Here is a 17,321-nt window from a genome sequence, read left to right as displayed (position 1 = left end):
GGGGGCTAGAGAGACCGGACAGGCACCGTGTTATGCAGTGGTGCGCACGGTGTCTCCAGTGCGGGTGCATAGCCCGGTGCGGTATATTCCAGCTCCGCGTGTCGGCCGGGCTAGATTGAGCGTCGAGCCTAATGCCATGAAGCCGGCTCTACGCCGCTGGTCCCCAGTGCGTCTCCTTGGGCCGGCTTACATGGCACCAGCCTTGCGCTCGGTGTCTCCGGTTCGCCTGCATAGCCCAGTGCGGGCTATTCCACCTCGCCGCACTGACAGGGCTACCGTGAGCATTCAACCAGGTAAGGTTGGGCAGGCTCGGTGCTCAAGAGCTCCAGTGCGCCTGCACGGTCCGGTTTTTCCAGTACCACCTCCACACCCCAGCCCTCCGGTAGCAGCTCCCCGCACCAGGCTTCCTGTGCGTGTCCTCGGCCCAGTACCACCAGTGCCAGCACCACGCATCAGGCCTACAGTGCGCCTCGCCTGTCCAGCGCTGTCGGAGCCCTCCTCCTCTCCAGCGCTGTCGGAGTCTCCCGCCTGTTTAGCGCTGTTAGAGCCTTCCTTCTCTACAGCGCTGCCGGAGTCTCCCGCCTGTTCAGAACTGCCAGTCTGCATAGAGCTGCCAGTTTGCAAGGAGCTGCCAGTCTGCATGGAGCTGCCAGTCTGCATAGAGCTGCCAGTCTGCAAGGAGCTGCCAGTCTGCAAGGAGCTGCCAGTCTGCAAGGAGCTGCCAGTCTGCATAGAGCTGCCAGTCTGCAAGGAGCTGCCAGTCTGCAAGGAGCCGCCAGAGCTGCCTTTCTGCAGGATGCCGCCAAAGCTGCCAGTCTGCAAGGAGCCGCCAGAGCTGCCAGTCTGCAAGGATCCGCCAGAGCTGCCAGTTAGCATGGAGCAGCCAGGGCCGCCAGTCAGCATGGAGCAGCCAGGGCCGCCAGTCAGCATGGAGCAGCCAGGGCCGCCAGTCAGCATGGAGCAGCCAGGGCCGCCAGTCAGCATGGAGCAGCCAGTCAGCATGGAGCAGCCAGAGCAGCCAGTCAGCATGGAGCAGCCAGTCAGCATGGAGCAGCCAGAGCTGCCAGTCAGCATGGAGCAGCCAGAGCTGCCAGTCAGCATGGAGCAGCCAGAGCTGCCAGTCAGCATGGAGCAGCCAGTCAGCATGGAGCAGCCAGAGCTGCCAGTCATCATGGAGCAGCCAGTCAGCATGGAGCAGCCAGAGCAGCCAGTCGACCAGACTCTTCCAGATCTGCCAGTCGACCAGACTCTTCCAGATCTGCCAGTCGACCAGACTCTTCCAGATCTGCCAGTCGACCAGACTCTTCCAGATCTGCCAGTCGACCAGACTCTTCCAGATCTGCCAGTCGACCAGACTCTTCCAGATCTGCCAGTCGACCAGACTCTTCCAGATCTGCCAGTCGACCAGAATCTTCCAGATCTGCCAGTCGACCAGACTCTTCCAGATCTGCCAGTCGACCAGACTCTTCCAGATCTGCCAGTCGACCAGACTCTTCCAGATCTGCCAGTCGACCAGACTCTTCCAGATCCGCCAGTCGACCAGACTCTTCCGGATCCGCCAGTCAGCCAGGATCTTCCAGAACCGCCAGCCAGCCAGGATCTGCCGGATCCAACCACCTGCCTGAGCTTCCTCTCAGTGCTGAGCTTCCTCTCAGTGCTGAGCTTCCTCTCAGTGCTGAGCTACCCATCAGTCCCGAGCTACCTCTGTCCCGAGCTGCCCCTCTGTCCCGAGCGGTCTTTAAGGAGGGTAACCTATCTAGGGACGCTAAGGAGGTGGACTAAAACTGTTATGGAGTGGGGTCCACGTCCAGCGCCAGAGCCGCCACCGCGGACAGATGCCCACCCACACCCTCCCCCATAGGTTTAAGTTGTGCGTCCGGAGTCCGCACCTTGGAGGGGGGGTACTGTCACGTTCTGACCATCGTTCGTGTGTGTTTTCCTTGTTTTAGTGTTGGTCAGGACGTGAACTGGGTGGGCATTCTATGTTGGATGTCTTGTTTGTCTATTTCTATGTCTGGCCTGATATGGTTCTCAATCAGAGGCAGGTGTTAGTCATTGTCTCTGATTGGGAACCATATTTAGGTAGCCTGGGTTTCACTGTGTGTTGGTGGGTGATTGTCCTTAGTGTTAGTTTGCACCAGTTTAGGCTGTTTCGGTTTTCATTACGTTTATTATTTTGCACTGTTTGTATTTAGATTCGTGTTGCTATAGTCACAATAAACATGGATCGCAATCTACACGCCGCATTTTGGTCCGACTCTCCTTCTCATCAAGAAAACCGTTACACTGACCAACCAAAACATAGAAACATACAAAGCAAACTATGGTCAGGGTGTGACAGTATGTTAATGAGTGGTGACACTAAACTGTAAATACTGGTATACTGTACTAGGACAGATATCACCTCATGCCATCATCCATCTGTGTTTATTCATTGGCACTGAGTCAAAGTCAAACCTCAGATGCAGGTGTTCTGAGCCGTGGTCTAATATTACCATCAGGCAGGGTTTTTGTAGAGAACAGGAGGAAGGCTACATCACTGTGTTGGCTGGCTGCACAGTAATAAACTGCACTGTGTTCAGGTCCTCTCAGACTCACTAGATGAAGATAAGCCTCTTTCCCACCGTCTCCACTCACATTGAAGTGCTTTTCAAATGATTTCTCCATGGTTATTGACTTGGTATATGCATAACCAATGAGTTTCATAGCAGTGTCTCCTGCTGACTGTTTGTACCATAGTACCATGTAGTAGTTAGGGATCGTATGGCTGCAGGTGAGTTGAACGTCTCCTCCAGGACCTTCTGTTAGTGCCACAGGCCTCTGATGAACCATGCTACTAAACAACTGCCCTGTGGACAGAGAGAGAAAGGAGAGGAGAGAGAGAGGAGAGGGAGAGAGAGAAGAGGGGAGAGAAGGAGAGAGAGAGAGGAGAGAGGCAGAGAAATGATATTTTCATTCAGTTTGATGACATTCGTAGTATCGTTATGCTTCTCATCGTAAGTGATTTAATACCTGTCACCCAGAGTGGTAGAGCTGCCAGGTGAATCAGAACTCTGAACATCATGATGAAGAAAAAGATAACGATGAAGATGATGAATATGCTGAGGAAGACGATGATTATGTGATATGAGTGTCTCCTGGGTGAAGCTCTGAGGTGAAAGGAGATTGGCTGTTGTAGTAGCATGTTTCCTTCAGGGTGGTGGATAGTGACAGTGTTAGAGGGAGTGTCAGGAAGCCTGTACTGTAAAGCTTGCTCATAGGACCTCACTGTAAACATGACTGATTACATGATCATGACAATGAACCCATCAGACATTAGAAGAACTAGAGTTAGAGGTCCCCCTACAGTATGTGATGAGACCATCAGACATTAGAACAACTAGAGATAGAGGTCCCCTACAGTATGTGAGGAGACCATCAGACATTAGAACAACTAGAGATAGAGGTCCCCCTACAGTATGTGATGAAACCATCAGACATTAGAACAACTAGAGTTAGAGGTCCCCCTACAGTATGTGATGAGACCATCAGACATTAGAACAACTAGAGTTAGAGGTCCCCCTACAGTATGTGATGAGACCATCAGACATTAGAACAACTAGAGATAGAGGTCCCCCTACAGTATGTGATGAGACCATCAGACATGAGAAGAACTAGAGTTAGAGGTCCCCCTACAGTATGTGATGAGACCATCAGACATTAGAAGAACTAGAGTTAGAGGTCCCCCTACAGTATGTGGTGAGACCATCAGACATTAGAAGAACTAGAGTTAGAGGTCCCCCTACAGTATGTGATGAGACCATCAGACATTAGAAGAACTAGAGTTAGAGGTCCCCCTACAGTATGTGATGAGACCATCTCTTTACATATTATATTACATCCTGTTGAAATACTGGGGGTTTTTGTGCAGCTGTACTTGTTGTGTGTATCACTGTGTTCACTCACAGCACAGAAGTACATTCCACTGTCTCCTGTCTCCAACTTCTTCACTGTGAAAGATCCACTCTCAGCTACAGCCTTAACAGTTGGATATTTGTCTTCCCTGAAGTCTCCGTATTCTGGATCGCTATAACTACTTGTGTAAACTACCTGCTTCATTCCCTCTCCTGGAAGCTGTCTGTACCAGTACATCTGGTTGTAGTTAGCTCCCTTAGTGTGACTGCAGTTAATCTGAGCATCACTGTCTTTCGGTCCCCAGAGTATGGTGGGTGTCTGAGTGACTTCACTCCCCTCAACAAGACCTGTAAGGACACAGTGAGAATGAAATCAATAGAGTTAGGTACAGTTAGACCTGAATACATCAAGACTCAGGAACATATGCTTGTAAACATCAATATCTATAAATAGAGAAGTCCTTCATTGTAAATAAGAATTTTGTTCTTAACTTTCCTGGTTAAATAAATGAAACATTATGAAACTGTACCTGCAGCACAGAGCAGTGAGACAGTAACAGAGAAGAGAAATGTGAACATGTTTGATCACGTTATATGTGAGAGTGCTGGAAAGAGTATTTTATCAATGTATATAAAACAAGAGGAGTGTCACATAGATGAATAGATGACAATCAGTAGACCACGGCAGGTTCCACCATATTCAACATGTCAGTGAAGTGGGAGGGACTGATGATCTGAATACATCATGCTAATTAGTGGTTCAGACTGTAGAGACATTCACATTATTAAAGTTAGAGGTCCCCCTACAGTCCATGATGAGACCATCAGCTCTTTACATATTATATTCTATCCTATAGAGCTCGCCAGCTTGTAGTCCTAAAACACGGAAATGAGTCAGCATTTTCTACCTCTGGTTTGTTGACCATTGCTATGGCAGAAATTAAGGGGGAAAATAATGGGGTTTTGGGATATAAGGTCTGAAGTTAACAAAGGCTTTGTAGATCTTATACATTTTGTTCTGTGCAATAACTTAAAACCTCTCTGGGCTTGGGTCTAGTTTCCTGAATTTCAGTAAATCAGTCTTTTGGCGTGTGAGCAGCACGTATGAATTTGCCTTTCCCATTGAACATACTTCTTTCCGTATTTTAGTTTATTTAAATTGTAGATAGATAAATAAAAACATTGTTTGACTTGTTTGGACTAATTTTCGTGGTTGCTTTTGGACTCCTTTGTCTGTCTGTTGAGCATTACTGAAATCAATGGTGCCAACTAAACTTACTTTTTGGGATATAAAGATGGATTTTATCGAACAAAACGAACCACTCAGGTTGTAGCTGGGTCCCTTAGTTCTTAAACCATTTGCAAGACTCATTGTCCAGGCCCATTTCAGACAGTTTTTGAATGAGTAGGGAATGTTCAATGGTGTTGAATGTCTTGGAAAAGTCTAGAAATATGGCAGCACATTGAGATTTATGATCTATGCAATTTAAAACATAATCTAAAACAAGTATAACAGCTGAAACAGCATTGCCAAATATATTACAGAAAGGAGATAGGAATCTCATTGGTGTACAAAACACCCCACCCAGCATATTATCGACCAATTAATAAAATGTTGTCATGCTGCATCACGCAGTTGCTAAACTAACCATCACACAATCCCTTCTCAAAGTCGAGAAAATGTCCTATTTTCTTCAAAGTACGTATTGTCACGATCCCAAAGCTATACAATATTGGAGATATCAAGTTTATTATCTGCAAAATTGTACTTCTTGTTGACGAAATTCATGCTTATGTATACCCCATCATGGTAGATATCCCAGCTAGTACAGTGGATCTGGGTCGATTCCGCCTGAGAGTTCAACTCGGCCGACGTCATGTGGCCCGAGTCTGGGCCGCCTTCGGCAGTATTACTTATGGCTTAAGGCTAGGATGCGGGGATTGAGCTCGGGACGATACCGGTGTGAGTTATCTGGCCTAAATGTATTACTTGGTTCTTGGGCCGATTGTGGCTTCACTCTGGCAGATGATTAAACGGGCTGCTTTATATCATTAATATTTCATTATTTATTTTTCCATATTTTCTCATTGTTTCTGTGCAGAAAAACTCCAATTAACATTTAAATTAAATTCTTTAAGAGGCCTGTGTAGTATTTTAGTATTTTGATACTTTGTGCAAGACAATTGATAAGCATTAAGAACTTTGTGGATGGAGCCTCCCGAGTGGTGCAGCGGTCTAGGACACTGCATCGTAGTGCAATCTTCGTTGATACAGATGCTGGTTCGAAACCCGTGCCAGTCACGACTGGGTGACCTGTGAGGATACGCACAAATTGCCCAGCGTCGTCCTAGTTATTGGAGGGATGTCCTTGTCCCATCACACTACAGTGACACCTGTGGTGGGCCGGGCACATGCACGCTGAGACGGTCACCAGACACAAAATGTTTTTTTTTGGTGGATGAGTATAATATGTATGTACAAAATAGCAATATTTAAAATGACTAAATCGAGTAATATTGTATACATTTTTTAAATTTGTTTAGTGTCGCTTCTGGGGAGATTCTGGTAAGATGCCGGCAAAGTTGGCTGAATTCTGGTAGAAAGACGTTGGCCGTTGCATTTGGGCTGATTCCTCGTTGCTATCTGGGAAATCAGAGCAGCTTCAGTCTCTATGTCTACCCCATCATGGAGTGTGTTCCAACAGATACCACAGTATGGTGTCGTAGCTGGGGAGAGTGTGTTCCACCTGCTGATACCACAGTATGGTGTTGTAGCTGGGGAGAGTGTGTTCCACCTGCTGATACCACAGTATGGTGTTGTAGCTGGGGAGAGTGTGTTCCACCTGCTGATACCACAGTATGGTGTTGTAGCTGGGGAGAGTGTGTTCCACCTGCTGATACCACAGTATGGTGATGTAGCTGGGGAGAGTGTGTTCCACCTGCTGATACCACAGTATGGTGTTGTAGCTGGGGAGAGTGTGTTCTACCTGCTGATACCACAGTATGGTGTTGCAGCTGGGGAGAGTGTGTTCCACCTGCTGATTCCACAGTATGGTGTTGTAGCTGGGGAGAGTGTGTGAACAGCACAGCAGTTTCTCCAGAACTGTGAAATACTGAAGATGGAGACTGAAGAACGCTGGAATAGAGCAGTTCACCTGTTACAGAAGAGGAGAGAGAGACCTGTTTGTTATAACTACTGTAGTCATTCAGGAAATATATGTAATTATATATTATTTTAGACAGTATCTAATCTGTATTCCAGAATAATCAAGAGATTCACGTTCAAAGGTGGAAAATATCCAACAGTGAAAGATTGTTAGTTCAACACTGAGTCCAGATGAACCTTCAAAAGGACATGGATCTTCAACTCTCAGACTCCTTAATACACACCATAGTTTACTGTGGTACTGTGTCTGGTGAGTCCACATGGATTAGTTGAGCTGTAACTCCACCTACAGGAAAGACATGATATCATACCATACTGTATCATGGTCTCCTGTATATCAGAGGGAACCTCCCCTTTCTGTTAGACCAGCTGGTGAGTGTTTTGGCATTGAATCAGAGTCAGATACAGTGTGATGTTAATACAGGTGTGATTAGTCTGCAGTACACCAGGGAGGAGGTTTTTGTAGAGCAGAGAGGGAGATCTGATGCACTGTGTAAACTAGCCGCACAGTAATACACAGCACTGCTATTTGGAGTTAGTTGTTTGATGGTTAAGGTGCTGGTACCACCTGCATTAGCATCTCCTTCTATATCAAATCCAACCTCAGGAAATCCAGATGTCCCTACCATGTATCCTATTAGCACTAACTCTCTGTAGTTGGATCGCTTGTACCAGAGGATTTGATTATAGCCTGATATACTATGTGAACACTCCATCATAGCCGACTCTCCCTGTTTCTTGTACAGGGCTGCAGGTGTTTGGTGAACCTGGTGAACCTGGTTACTGAGAGAAGAACCTTTAGGAGAGAGAGAGAGAGAGAGAGAGAGAGAGAGAGAGAGAGAGAGAGAGAGAGAAAGAGAGAGAGAGAGAGAGGTGAATCAACAGATAAATAAACATATTCACTTGAAACATAAAAAAATTATCAAATGAGGATATTATTAGTTGATGAAATCAATGATCTGAATACCTGCAGCCCAGGCTGTGTAACCCATGGTGATGGAGATAAGAATTCTGATCATGTTGACTCACTGTTAAGGAGACAGAAAGAATGAGACAGACAAACCACTCCAAATGAATTAGAGGAGGCTTCTCATCAACTCATCTCAGTGATCTTATAGAGGGATGCTGCCTCCTTATGAGAACATCTAAAACATCAGAGACCTGAGATGAACCCTGCAGGAGGAGTCTATGTGGGACAGGAAGCAGGGTTTAGTAGAGCAGAGAGGGAGATCTGATGCAATGATATCTGGAGGTAGTTGATTGATGGTTAAAGGAAATATTCACCTATTTTGAATGTTATTTTATTGTGGTAAAGTCTCTCTCAGTATTTTTTATTTATTTTTTATTTAACCTTTATTTAACCAGGTAGGCCAGGTGAGAACAAGTTCTAATTTACAGCTGCGACCTGGCCAAGATAAATCACAGCAGTGTGACAGAAAACAACACAAAGTTACACATAAACAAAAGTAGAGTCAATAACACAATAGAGAGTCTATATACAGTGTGTGCAAATGGAGTACGGAGGTAAGGCAATAAATAGGCCAATAGTAGCAAAGTAATTACAATTTAACAGATTAACACTGGAGTGATAGATGTGCAGATGATGATGTGCAAGTAGAAATACTGGTGTGCAAGAGAGCAGAAAAGTAAAGAAAACCAATAAGGGAATGAGGTAGGTAGTTGGATGGGCTATTTTACAGATGGGCTAAGTACAGCTGCAGCGATCGGTAAGCTGCTCAGATAGCTTATGCTTAATTTTAGTGAGGGAGATACAAGTCTCCAATTTCAGCGATTTTTTGCAATTCGTTCCAGTCATTGGCAGCAGAGAACTGGAAGGAAAGGCGGCCAATGGAGGTGTTAGCTTTGGGGATGACCAGTGGGATATACCTGCTGGAGCGCGTGACATGGGTGGGTGTTGTTATGGTGACCAGTGAGCTAAGATAAGGCAGAGCTTTACTTAGCAAAGACTTATAGATGACCTGGAGCCAGTGGGTCCGGCAACGAATATGTAGCGAGGGCCAACCGCCGAGAGTATACAGGTCACAGTGGTGGGTGGTATATGGGGCATTGGTGACAAAACGGATGGCCCTGTGATAGACTGCATACAGTTTGCTGAGTGGAGTGTTGGAGGCTTTTTTGTAAATCACATCACGGAAGTTGAGGATTGGTAGGACTGTCAATTTTACGTGGGTATGTTTGGCAGCATGAGTGAAGGAGGCTTTGTTGCGAAATAGGAAGCCGATTCTAGATTTAATTTTGGATTGGAGATGCTTAATATGAGTCTGGAAGGTGAGTTTAAAGTCTAGCCCGACACCTAGGTATTTGTAGTTGTCCACAGATTCTAAGTCAGAACCGTCCAGAGTAGTGATGCTAGTCGGGCGGCCGGGTGCGGGCAGAGATCGGTTGAAGAGCATGCATTTAAATTTACTCACGTTTCAGAGCAGTTGGAGGCCACGGAAGGAGTGTTGTATGGCATTGAAGCTCGTTTGGAGGTTTGTTAACACATTGTCCAAAGAGGGGCCAGATGTATACAGAATGGTGTCGTCTGCGTAGAGGTGGATCAAGGAATCACTCGCAGCAAGAGCGACATCATTGACATAAGAGAGAAAAGAGTTTGCCTGAGAATTGTACCCTGTGGCACCCCCATAGAGATTGCCAGAGGTCCGGACAACAGGCCCTCCGATTTGACACATTGAACCCTATCTGAGAAATAGTTGGTGAACCAGCCGAGGCAGTCATTTGAGATACCAAGGCTGTTGAGTCTGCCGATAAGAATGTGGTGATTGACAGAGTCGAAAGCCTTGGCCAGGTCGATGAAGATGGCTGCACTGTCTTTTATCGATGGTGGTAATGATATCGTTTAGGACCTTGAGCGTGGCTGAGGTCCACCCGTGACCAGCTCGGAAACCGGATTGCACAGCGAAGAAGGTAAGGTGGGATTCGAAATGGTCAGGGATCTGTTTGTTAACTTGGCTTTTGAAGACTTTAGAAAGGCAGGGCAGGATGGATATAGGTCTGTAACAGTTTGGGTCTAGAGTGTCACCCCCTTTGAAGAGGGGGGTGACCAGATTTCCAATCTTTAGGAATCTCAGACGATATGAAAGAAAGGTTGAACAGACTAGTAATAGGGGTTAGAACAATGGCGGCGGATAATTTTAGAAAGAGAGTGTCCAGATTGTCTAGCCCAACTGATTCGCACAGGTCCAGGTTTTGCAGCTGTTTCAGAATATCTGCTATCTGGATTTGGGTGAAGGAGAAGCTGGGGAGGAAAGTAGCTGCGGGCGGTGCAGGCCTGTAGACCGGGGTAGGGGTAGCCAGGAGGAAAGCATGGCCAGCCGTAAAGAAATGTTATTGAAATTCTCGATTATCATGGATTTATCGGTGGTGACAGTGTTTCCTAGCCCTAGAGCTGAGAGGAGGTGCTCTTATTCTCCAAGGACTTTACAGTGTCCCAGAACGTTTTGGAGTTAGAGCCACAGGATGCAAATTTCTGTTTGAAAAAACTTGCCTTTGCTTTCCTAACTGACTGTGTGTATTGGCTCCTGACTTTCCTGAAAAGTTGCATATCACGCTATTCGATGCTAGTGCAATACGCCACAGGATGTTTTTGTGCTGTTTGAGGGCAGTCAGGTCTGGACTGAACCAAGGGCTATATCTGTTCTTAGTTCTACATTTTTTGAAAGGGGCATGCTTATTTAAGATGGTCAGGAAGGCACCACTGCAAACTGTATGCTCTCGTTGGCTGGCCCTCGCTTCATAATTGTTGCCAAAGACACTGGCTCCAGGTCATCTATAAGTCTTTAATAGGTAAAGCCCCGCCTTATGTCAGCTCACTGGTCACCATAGCAGCAACCACCTGTAGCATGCGCTCCAGCAGGTATATTTCAACGGACACACCCAAAGCCAATTCCTCCTTTGGCCGCCTTTCCTTCCAGTTCTCTGCTACCAGTGACTGGAACGAATTGCAAAAATTGCTGAAACTGGAGACTCATATCTCCCTTTCTAGATTTAAGCACTTAGGGTTATTGTCCTGTTGGAAGGTGAACCTTTTCCCCAGTCTGAGGTCCTGAGCGCTCTGAGGTTCTCATCACTTTCTTTTTTTTCTATCGTGTTATTGACTGTACGCTTGTTTATTCCATGTTTAACTCTGTGTTGTTGTTTCTGTCACACTGCTTTGCTTTATTTTGGCCAGGTCGCAGTTGAAAATTAGATCTTGTTCTCAATTAGCTTACCTGGTTAAAAAAAGGTGAAATAAAAAATAAAATAAATTAAAAAATAAATACAGCATCTTCTAAATGTGTGTTGAGAAACACTCCCTCCTGGTGGAGAACTGAGGAAGTGCATCTAAACCATCTAAACTAGCCACTTATAACAGTATCATTACCATCTGTCTGATGTCTAATGGTTCATAGCAAAGTGTTGTTGAAGTGGTTGAAGACAGGTGCAGGTGTATAGAGCTGTAGTCAGTATTATATGAGAGGATCAGAGAGGGTTTTTTTTTTTACTCAGGAATCCTCAGGTCTCTATCACTCAGCCATCCTCAGGTCTCTACTACTCAGCCATCCTCAGGTCTCTACCACTCAGCCTTCCTCAGGTGTCCACCACTCAGCCATCCTCAGGTCTCTACCACTCAGCCATCCTCAGGTCTCTACCACTCAGCCATCCTCAGGTCTCTACTACTCAGCCATCCTCAGGTCTCTACCACTCAGCCTTCCTCAGGTGTCCACCACTCAGCCATCCTCAGGTCTCTACCACTCAGCCATCCTCAGGTCTCCACCACTCAGCCATCCTCAGGTCTCTACCACTCAGCCATCCTCAGGTCTCTACTACTCAGCCATCCTCAGGTCTCTACCACTCAGCCATCCTCAGGTCTCTACCACTCAGCCATCCTCAGGTCTCTACTACTCAGCCATCCTCTGGTCTCTACTACTCAGCCATTCTCAGGTCTCTACCACTCAGACATCCTCAGGTTTCAACTACTCAGCCATTCTCAGGTCTCTACTACTCAGCCATCCTCAGGTCTCTACCACTCAGCCATCCTCAGGTCTCTACCACTCAGCCATCCTCAGGTCTCTACTACTCAGCCGTCCTCAGGTCTCTACCACTCAGCCACACACACTGATACTGAGACACTTCACATACACATATACACACACACTCATTCACCCATGCTCATTCACTCAATACAGTATGTAGCCCTTGTATCTGATCATGTCTGGACAGAGAAAGTATGAGGGCCCTCCCATATCACATTCCCTGGCCCCCAGGGCACTCCCACACCAAATTCCCTGGCCCAGGCTCCCTAGGTCCCTCCCATACCACATTCCCTGGCCCAGACCCCCTAGGGCCCTCCCATACCACCGGCCATGTCTCAGACCCCCTAGGGCCCTCCCATACCCCCTTCCCTGTCTCAGACCCTCTAAGGCCCTCCCATACCACCGGCCCTGCCTCAGGCCCCGTAGGGCCCTCCCATACCACCGTCCCTGGTCCAGGCACCCATAGTGTCCCAAGTGACACCCTATTCCCTATATAGTGCACTAACTTTGACCGGGGCCCATAAAATGCCACGATACAGCATCTTCTAAATGTGTGTTGAGAAACACTCCATCCTGGTGGAGAACTGAGGAAGTGCACCTAAACCATCTAAACTAGCCACTTATAACAGTATCATTACCATCTGTCTGATGTCTAATGGTTCATAGCAAAGTGTTGTTGAAGTGGTTGAAGACAGGTGCAGGTGTATAGAGCTGTAGTCAGTATTATATGAGAGGATCAGAGAGGGTTTTTGTAGAGGAGAGAGGGTATAGTGAAACACTGTGCTTCACTAGCAGCACAGAAATACACTGCACTGTCTTCAGCTTCTGGCACTTTGGGAAAATGTAGATACGCCATTTTATTAGCTGCAGCATCTCCACTGACATCAAAACGCCCTTTAAAGGAATCTTCCACCGTTGGACTGGTGTATCTCACATACCCAATGAGTTTCAGAGCAGTGTTTTGGGATGACTGTTGGTACCACAGTATCATGTAGTAACTTGAAACAGTGTGGCTGCAGGTGAGATTAACTTTGTCTTCAGGTCCTTTTAGTATTGCAGTAGGAGTCTGGTGAACTTTGTCTGTTTGTGACAGCCCTGTGGATGAAAACAGACCATCTGAAATATACAGTATTACTCAGCATATTGACAGCAATATATTTCAGTAGTAAATCTATCTTTCATGAGGGATTTAGTACCTGTCACCCATAGTGGTAGAGTTGCTACATGTATGAGAAGCTTGATCATGTTGATGGTTCTGGAGAGAAGAGTCACATGGACAAGGAGAAAGGGTTTTCAGATAGTCAGAGATGTCATGTCATCTAGTGGGAGTGTCAAATGTATGTCAGCATCCCAAATGGCACACTATTCCCTTTCTAGTGCACTACTTTAGACCAGAACCCATAGGGGGGAGAGGAGAACAAGTCAATAGAGAAGGGGAGCTTAACTTAGCTGCCGGAGTGGAAGGAAATGACATCACTTTGACGTCAGAACTTGTGTTGATATTCGAGCAGATACCTTGTTCACCTACAGGTCTCCTGTTCAACTTAAAGATGTATTGTGGAACATACCGGTATCTACATCATTAAAGGATTTCTCTTTTTATATAGATAGAAATGGAGTAATGGAATTTGACATTGTAACATTGCATAATGTATGTTAATGAGTGGTGACAGTAAACTGTAAATACTGGTATACTGTACCAGGACAGATATCACCTTATGCCATCATCCATCTGTGTTTATTCATTGGCACTGAGTCAAAGTCAAACCTCAGATGCAGGTGTTCTGAGCCGTGGTCTAATATTACCATCAGACAGGGTTTTAGTAGAGAACAGGAGGAAGGTTACATCACTGTGTTGGCTGGCTGCACAGTAATAAACTGCACTGTGTTCAGGTCCTCTCAGACTCACTAGATGAAGATAAGCCTCTTTCCCACCGTCTCCACTCACATTGAAGTGCTTTTCAAATGATTTCTCCATGGTTATTAACTTGTAATTTGCATAACCAATGAGTTTCATAGCAGTGTCTCCTGCTGACTGTTTGTACCATAGTATCACGTAGTAGTTAGGGATCGTATGGCTGCAGGTGAGTTGAACGTCTCCTCCAGGACCTTCTGTTAGTGCCACAGGCTTCTGATGAACCATGCTACTAAACAAATGTCCTGTGGACACAGCGAGGGAGGGAGAGAGAGGGGAGAGAAGGTGACAGAGAAAGAGAGGAGAGACGGAGAGAGGAGAGAAGGTGAGAAAGAGGTAGGTCCCCCTACAGTATGTGATGAAACCATCAGACATTAGAAGAACTAGAGTTAGAGGTCCCCCTACAGTATGTGATGAGACCATCAGACATTAGAAGAACTAGAGTTAGAGGTCCCCCTACAGTATGTGATGAGACCATCAGACATTAGAAGAAATAGAGTTAGAGGTCCCCCTACAGTATGTGATGAGACCATCAGACATTAGAAGAACTAGAGTTAGAGGTCCCCCTACAGTACGTGATGAGACCATCAGACATTAGAACAACTAGAGTTAGAGGTCCCCCTACAGTATGTGATGAGACCATCAGACATTAGAAGAACTAGAGTTAGAGGTCCCCCTACAGTATGTGATGAGACCATCAGACATTAGAAGAACTAGAGTTAGAGGTCCCCCTACAGTATGTGATGAGACCATCTCTTTACATATTATATTAAATCCTGTTGAAATACTGGGGTTTGTGTGCAGCTGTACTTGTTGTCTGTATCACTGTGTTCACTCACAGCACAGAAGTACATTCCACTGTCTCCTGTAATCAACTTCTTCACTGTGAAAGATCCACTCTCAGCTACAGCCTTAACAGTTGGATATTTGTCTTCCCTGAAGTCTCCATATTCTGGATCGCTGTAACTACTTGTGTAAACTACCTGCTTCATTCCCTCTCCTGGAAGCTGTCTGTACCAGTACATCTGGGTGTAGGTAGCTCCCTTAGTGTGACTGCAGTTAATCTGAGCATCACTGTCTTTCTGTTCCCAGAGTATGGTGGGTGTCTGAGTGACTTCACTCCCCTCAACAAGACCTGTAAGGATACAGTGAGAATGAAATCAATAGAGTTAGGTACAGTTAGACCTGAATACATCAAGACTCAGGTGAAGTGAACATACGCTTGGAAACATCAATATCAATAACTAGAGAAGTCCTTCATTGTAAATACAAATTTTGTTCTTAACTTTCCTGGTTAAATAAATGAAACATTATGAAACTGTACCTGCAGCACAGAGCAGTGAGACAGTAACAGTGAAGAGAAATGTGAACATGTTTGATCACGTTATATGTGAGAGTGCTGGAAAGAGTCTGGTATCAATGTATATAAAACAAGAGGAGTGTCACATAGATGAATAGATGACAATCTGTAGACCACAGCAGGTTCCACCATATTCAACATGTCAGTGAAGTGGGAGGGACTGATGATCTGAATACATCATGCTAATTAGTGGTTCAGACTGTAGAGACATTCACATTGTTATAGTTAGAGGTCCCCCTACAGTCCATGATGAGACCATCAGCTCTTTACAGATTGTATTGTATCCTATAGAGCTCGCCAGCTTGTATTCCTAAAACACGGAAATGAGTCAGCATTTTCTACCTCTGGTTTGTTGACCATTGCTATTGGGGAAATTAAGGGGGAAAATAATTGGGTTTTGGGATATAAGGTCTGAAGTTGAAGTTGGAGATCTTAGACGTTTTGTTCGGTGCAATATCTTAAAACCTCTCTGGGCTAGGGTCTAGTTTCCTGAATTTCAGTAAATCAGTCTTTTGTCGTGCGAGCAGATGTTGCGCTAACGAATTTGCCTTTCCCATTGAACATACTTCTTTCCGTATGAAATATTATAGTTTATTAACATTTTTGATAGATGAATAGAAACATCATTTGACTTGTTTGGACAAAGTTTAGCTGTTGCTTTTTGGACTCCTTTGTCTGTCTGCATGGTATGCTTTCGCCATAAAATATTTTTGGAATCTGACAATACAGTTAGATTAACAAGAAGTTAAGCTTTTAAATGATATAAGTATGTTCATGAATGTTTAATATTACAAATATTTACTTGAATTGCGCGCCCTCCAATTTCACCGGATGTTGTCGGCTTTGCCCCGGGACACGTAGCCCTAATTAGCAATCAGTGCTATGGCAAACATAACCATATAACCTGCATACAGATTCATATGAAGGGATTTAATACAAAGACCAATATTATTAATATGAAGAGTAAAGAGAACTGGTCCCAATACTAACCCCTGTGGTACACCTAATATCCAGGAAACTAGACTCAACACCATCAGAACGCACACGTTGTGTCCTGTCTGTCAGATAGCTCTTAAACCATTTGCAAGACTCATTGTCCAGGCCCATTTCAGACAGTTTTTGAATGAGTAGGGATTGGTCAATGGTGTTGAATGCCTTGGAAAAGTCTATTAATATTGCAGCACAATTATTTTGATCACCTAGGCAATTTAAAACATCTAAAACAAGCATAACAGCTGAAACAGCGTTGCCAAAGATATTAGAGAAAAGAGATAGGAATCCCATTAGTGTAGCACGGTGGATCTGCGCCAATTCCAGCCGAGAGTCAGACTCAAGTGGACCGAGTTTGGGCTGCCTTCAGCTCTTTATTATTATATATTTTTTTTAACTTCAACAAGCACTTCTCAACGGCTGGCCATGCCTTCCTCCTGGCTACTCGGCCAACAGCTCCCCCCCCCCCCCCCCCCCCCCCCCCCCCCCCGCCGCAGCTACTCGCCCAATCCTCTCCAGCTTCTCCTTTACCCAAATCCAGATAGCAGTTGTTCTGAAAGAGCTGCAAAACCTGGACCCGTACAAAATAGCTGGGCTTGACAATCCGGACCTTCTATTTCTGAAACTCTTCGCCGCCATTGTCGCAACCCCTATTACCAGCCTGTTCAACCTCAAGGATTGGAAAGCTGCCGCAGTCATCCCCCTCTTCAAACGGAGAGACACCCTGGACCCAAACTGTTACAGACCTATATCCATCCTGCCCTGCCTATCTAAGGTCTTCGAAAGCCAAGTCAACAAACAGATCACTGACCATCTTGAATCCCACCGTAACTTCTCCGCTGTGCAATCTGGTTTTCGAGCCGGTCACGGGTGCAGCTCAGCCACGCTCAAGGTTCTAAACGATATCATAACCACCATCGATAAAAGACAGAACTGTGCAGCCGTCTTCATCGACCTGGCC

At 45.7% G+C, this 17,321-nt stretch overlaps 1 gene segment (V, D, J or C); it reads right to left on the bottom strand.

Moving 5' to 3' along the window:
• Positions 1–4,472, bottom strand: part of LOC139383546 (M1-specific T cell receptor beta chain-like) — a 68,753-nt gene extending 64,281 nt beyond the window's left edge. The window contains 2 exon segments of the C gene segment in view: positions 3,942–4,241; positions 4,424–4,472. Coding sequence covers positions 3,942–4,241; positions 4,424–4,472 — 349 coding nt within the window.
• Between the last annotated feature and the right edge of the window lie 12,849 nt (positions 4,473–17,321).

The sequence above is a fragment of the Oncorhynchus clarkii genome, chromosome 25 (genome assembly GCF_045791955.1).
Source record: "Oncorhynchus clarkii lewisi isolate Uvic-CL-2024 chromosome 25, UVic_Ocla_1.0, whole genome shotgun sequence".
Lineage (NCBI taxonomy): Eukaryota > Metazoa > Chordata > Actinopteri > Salmoniformes > Salmonidae > Oncorhynchus > Oncorhynchus clarkii.
Note: the sequence above shows the minus strand (reverse complement) of the source record. Positions and strands in the feature narration are given on the sequence as shown.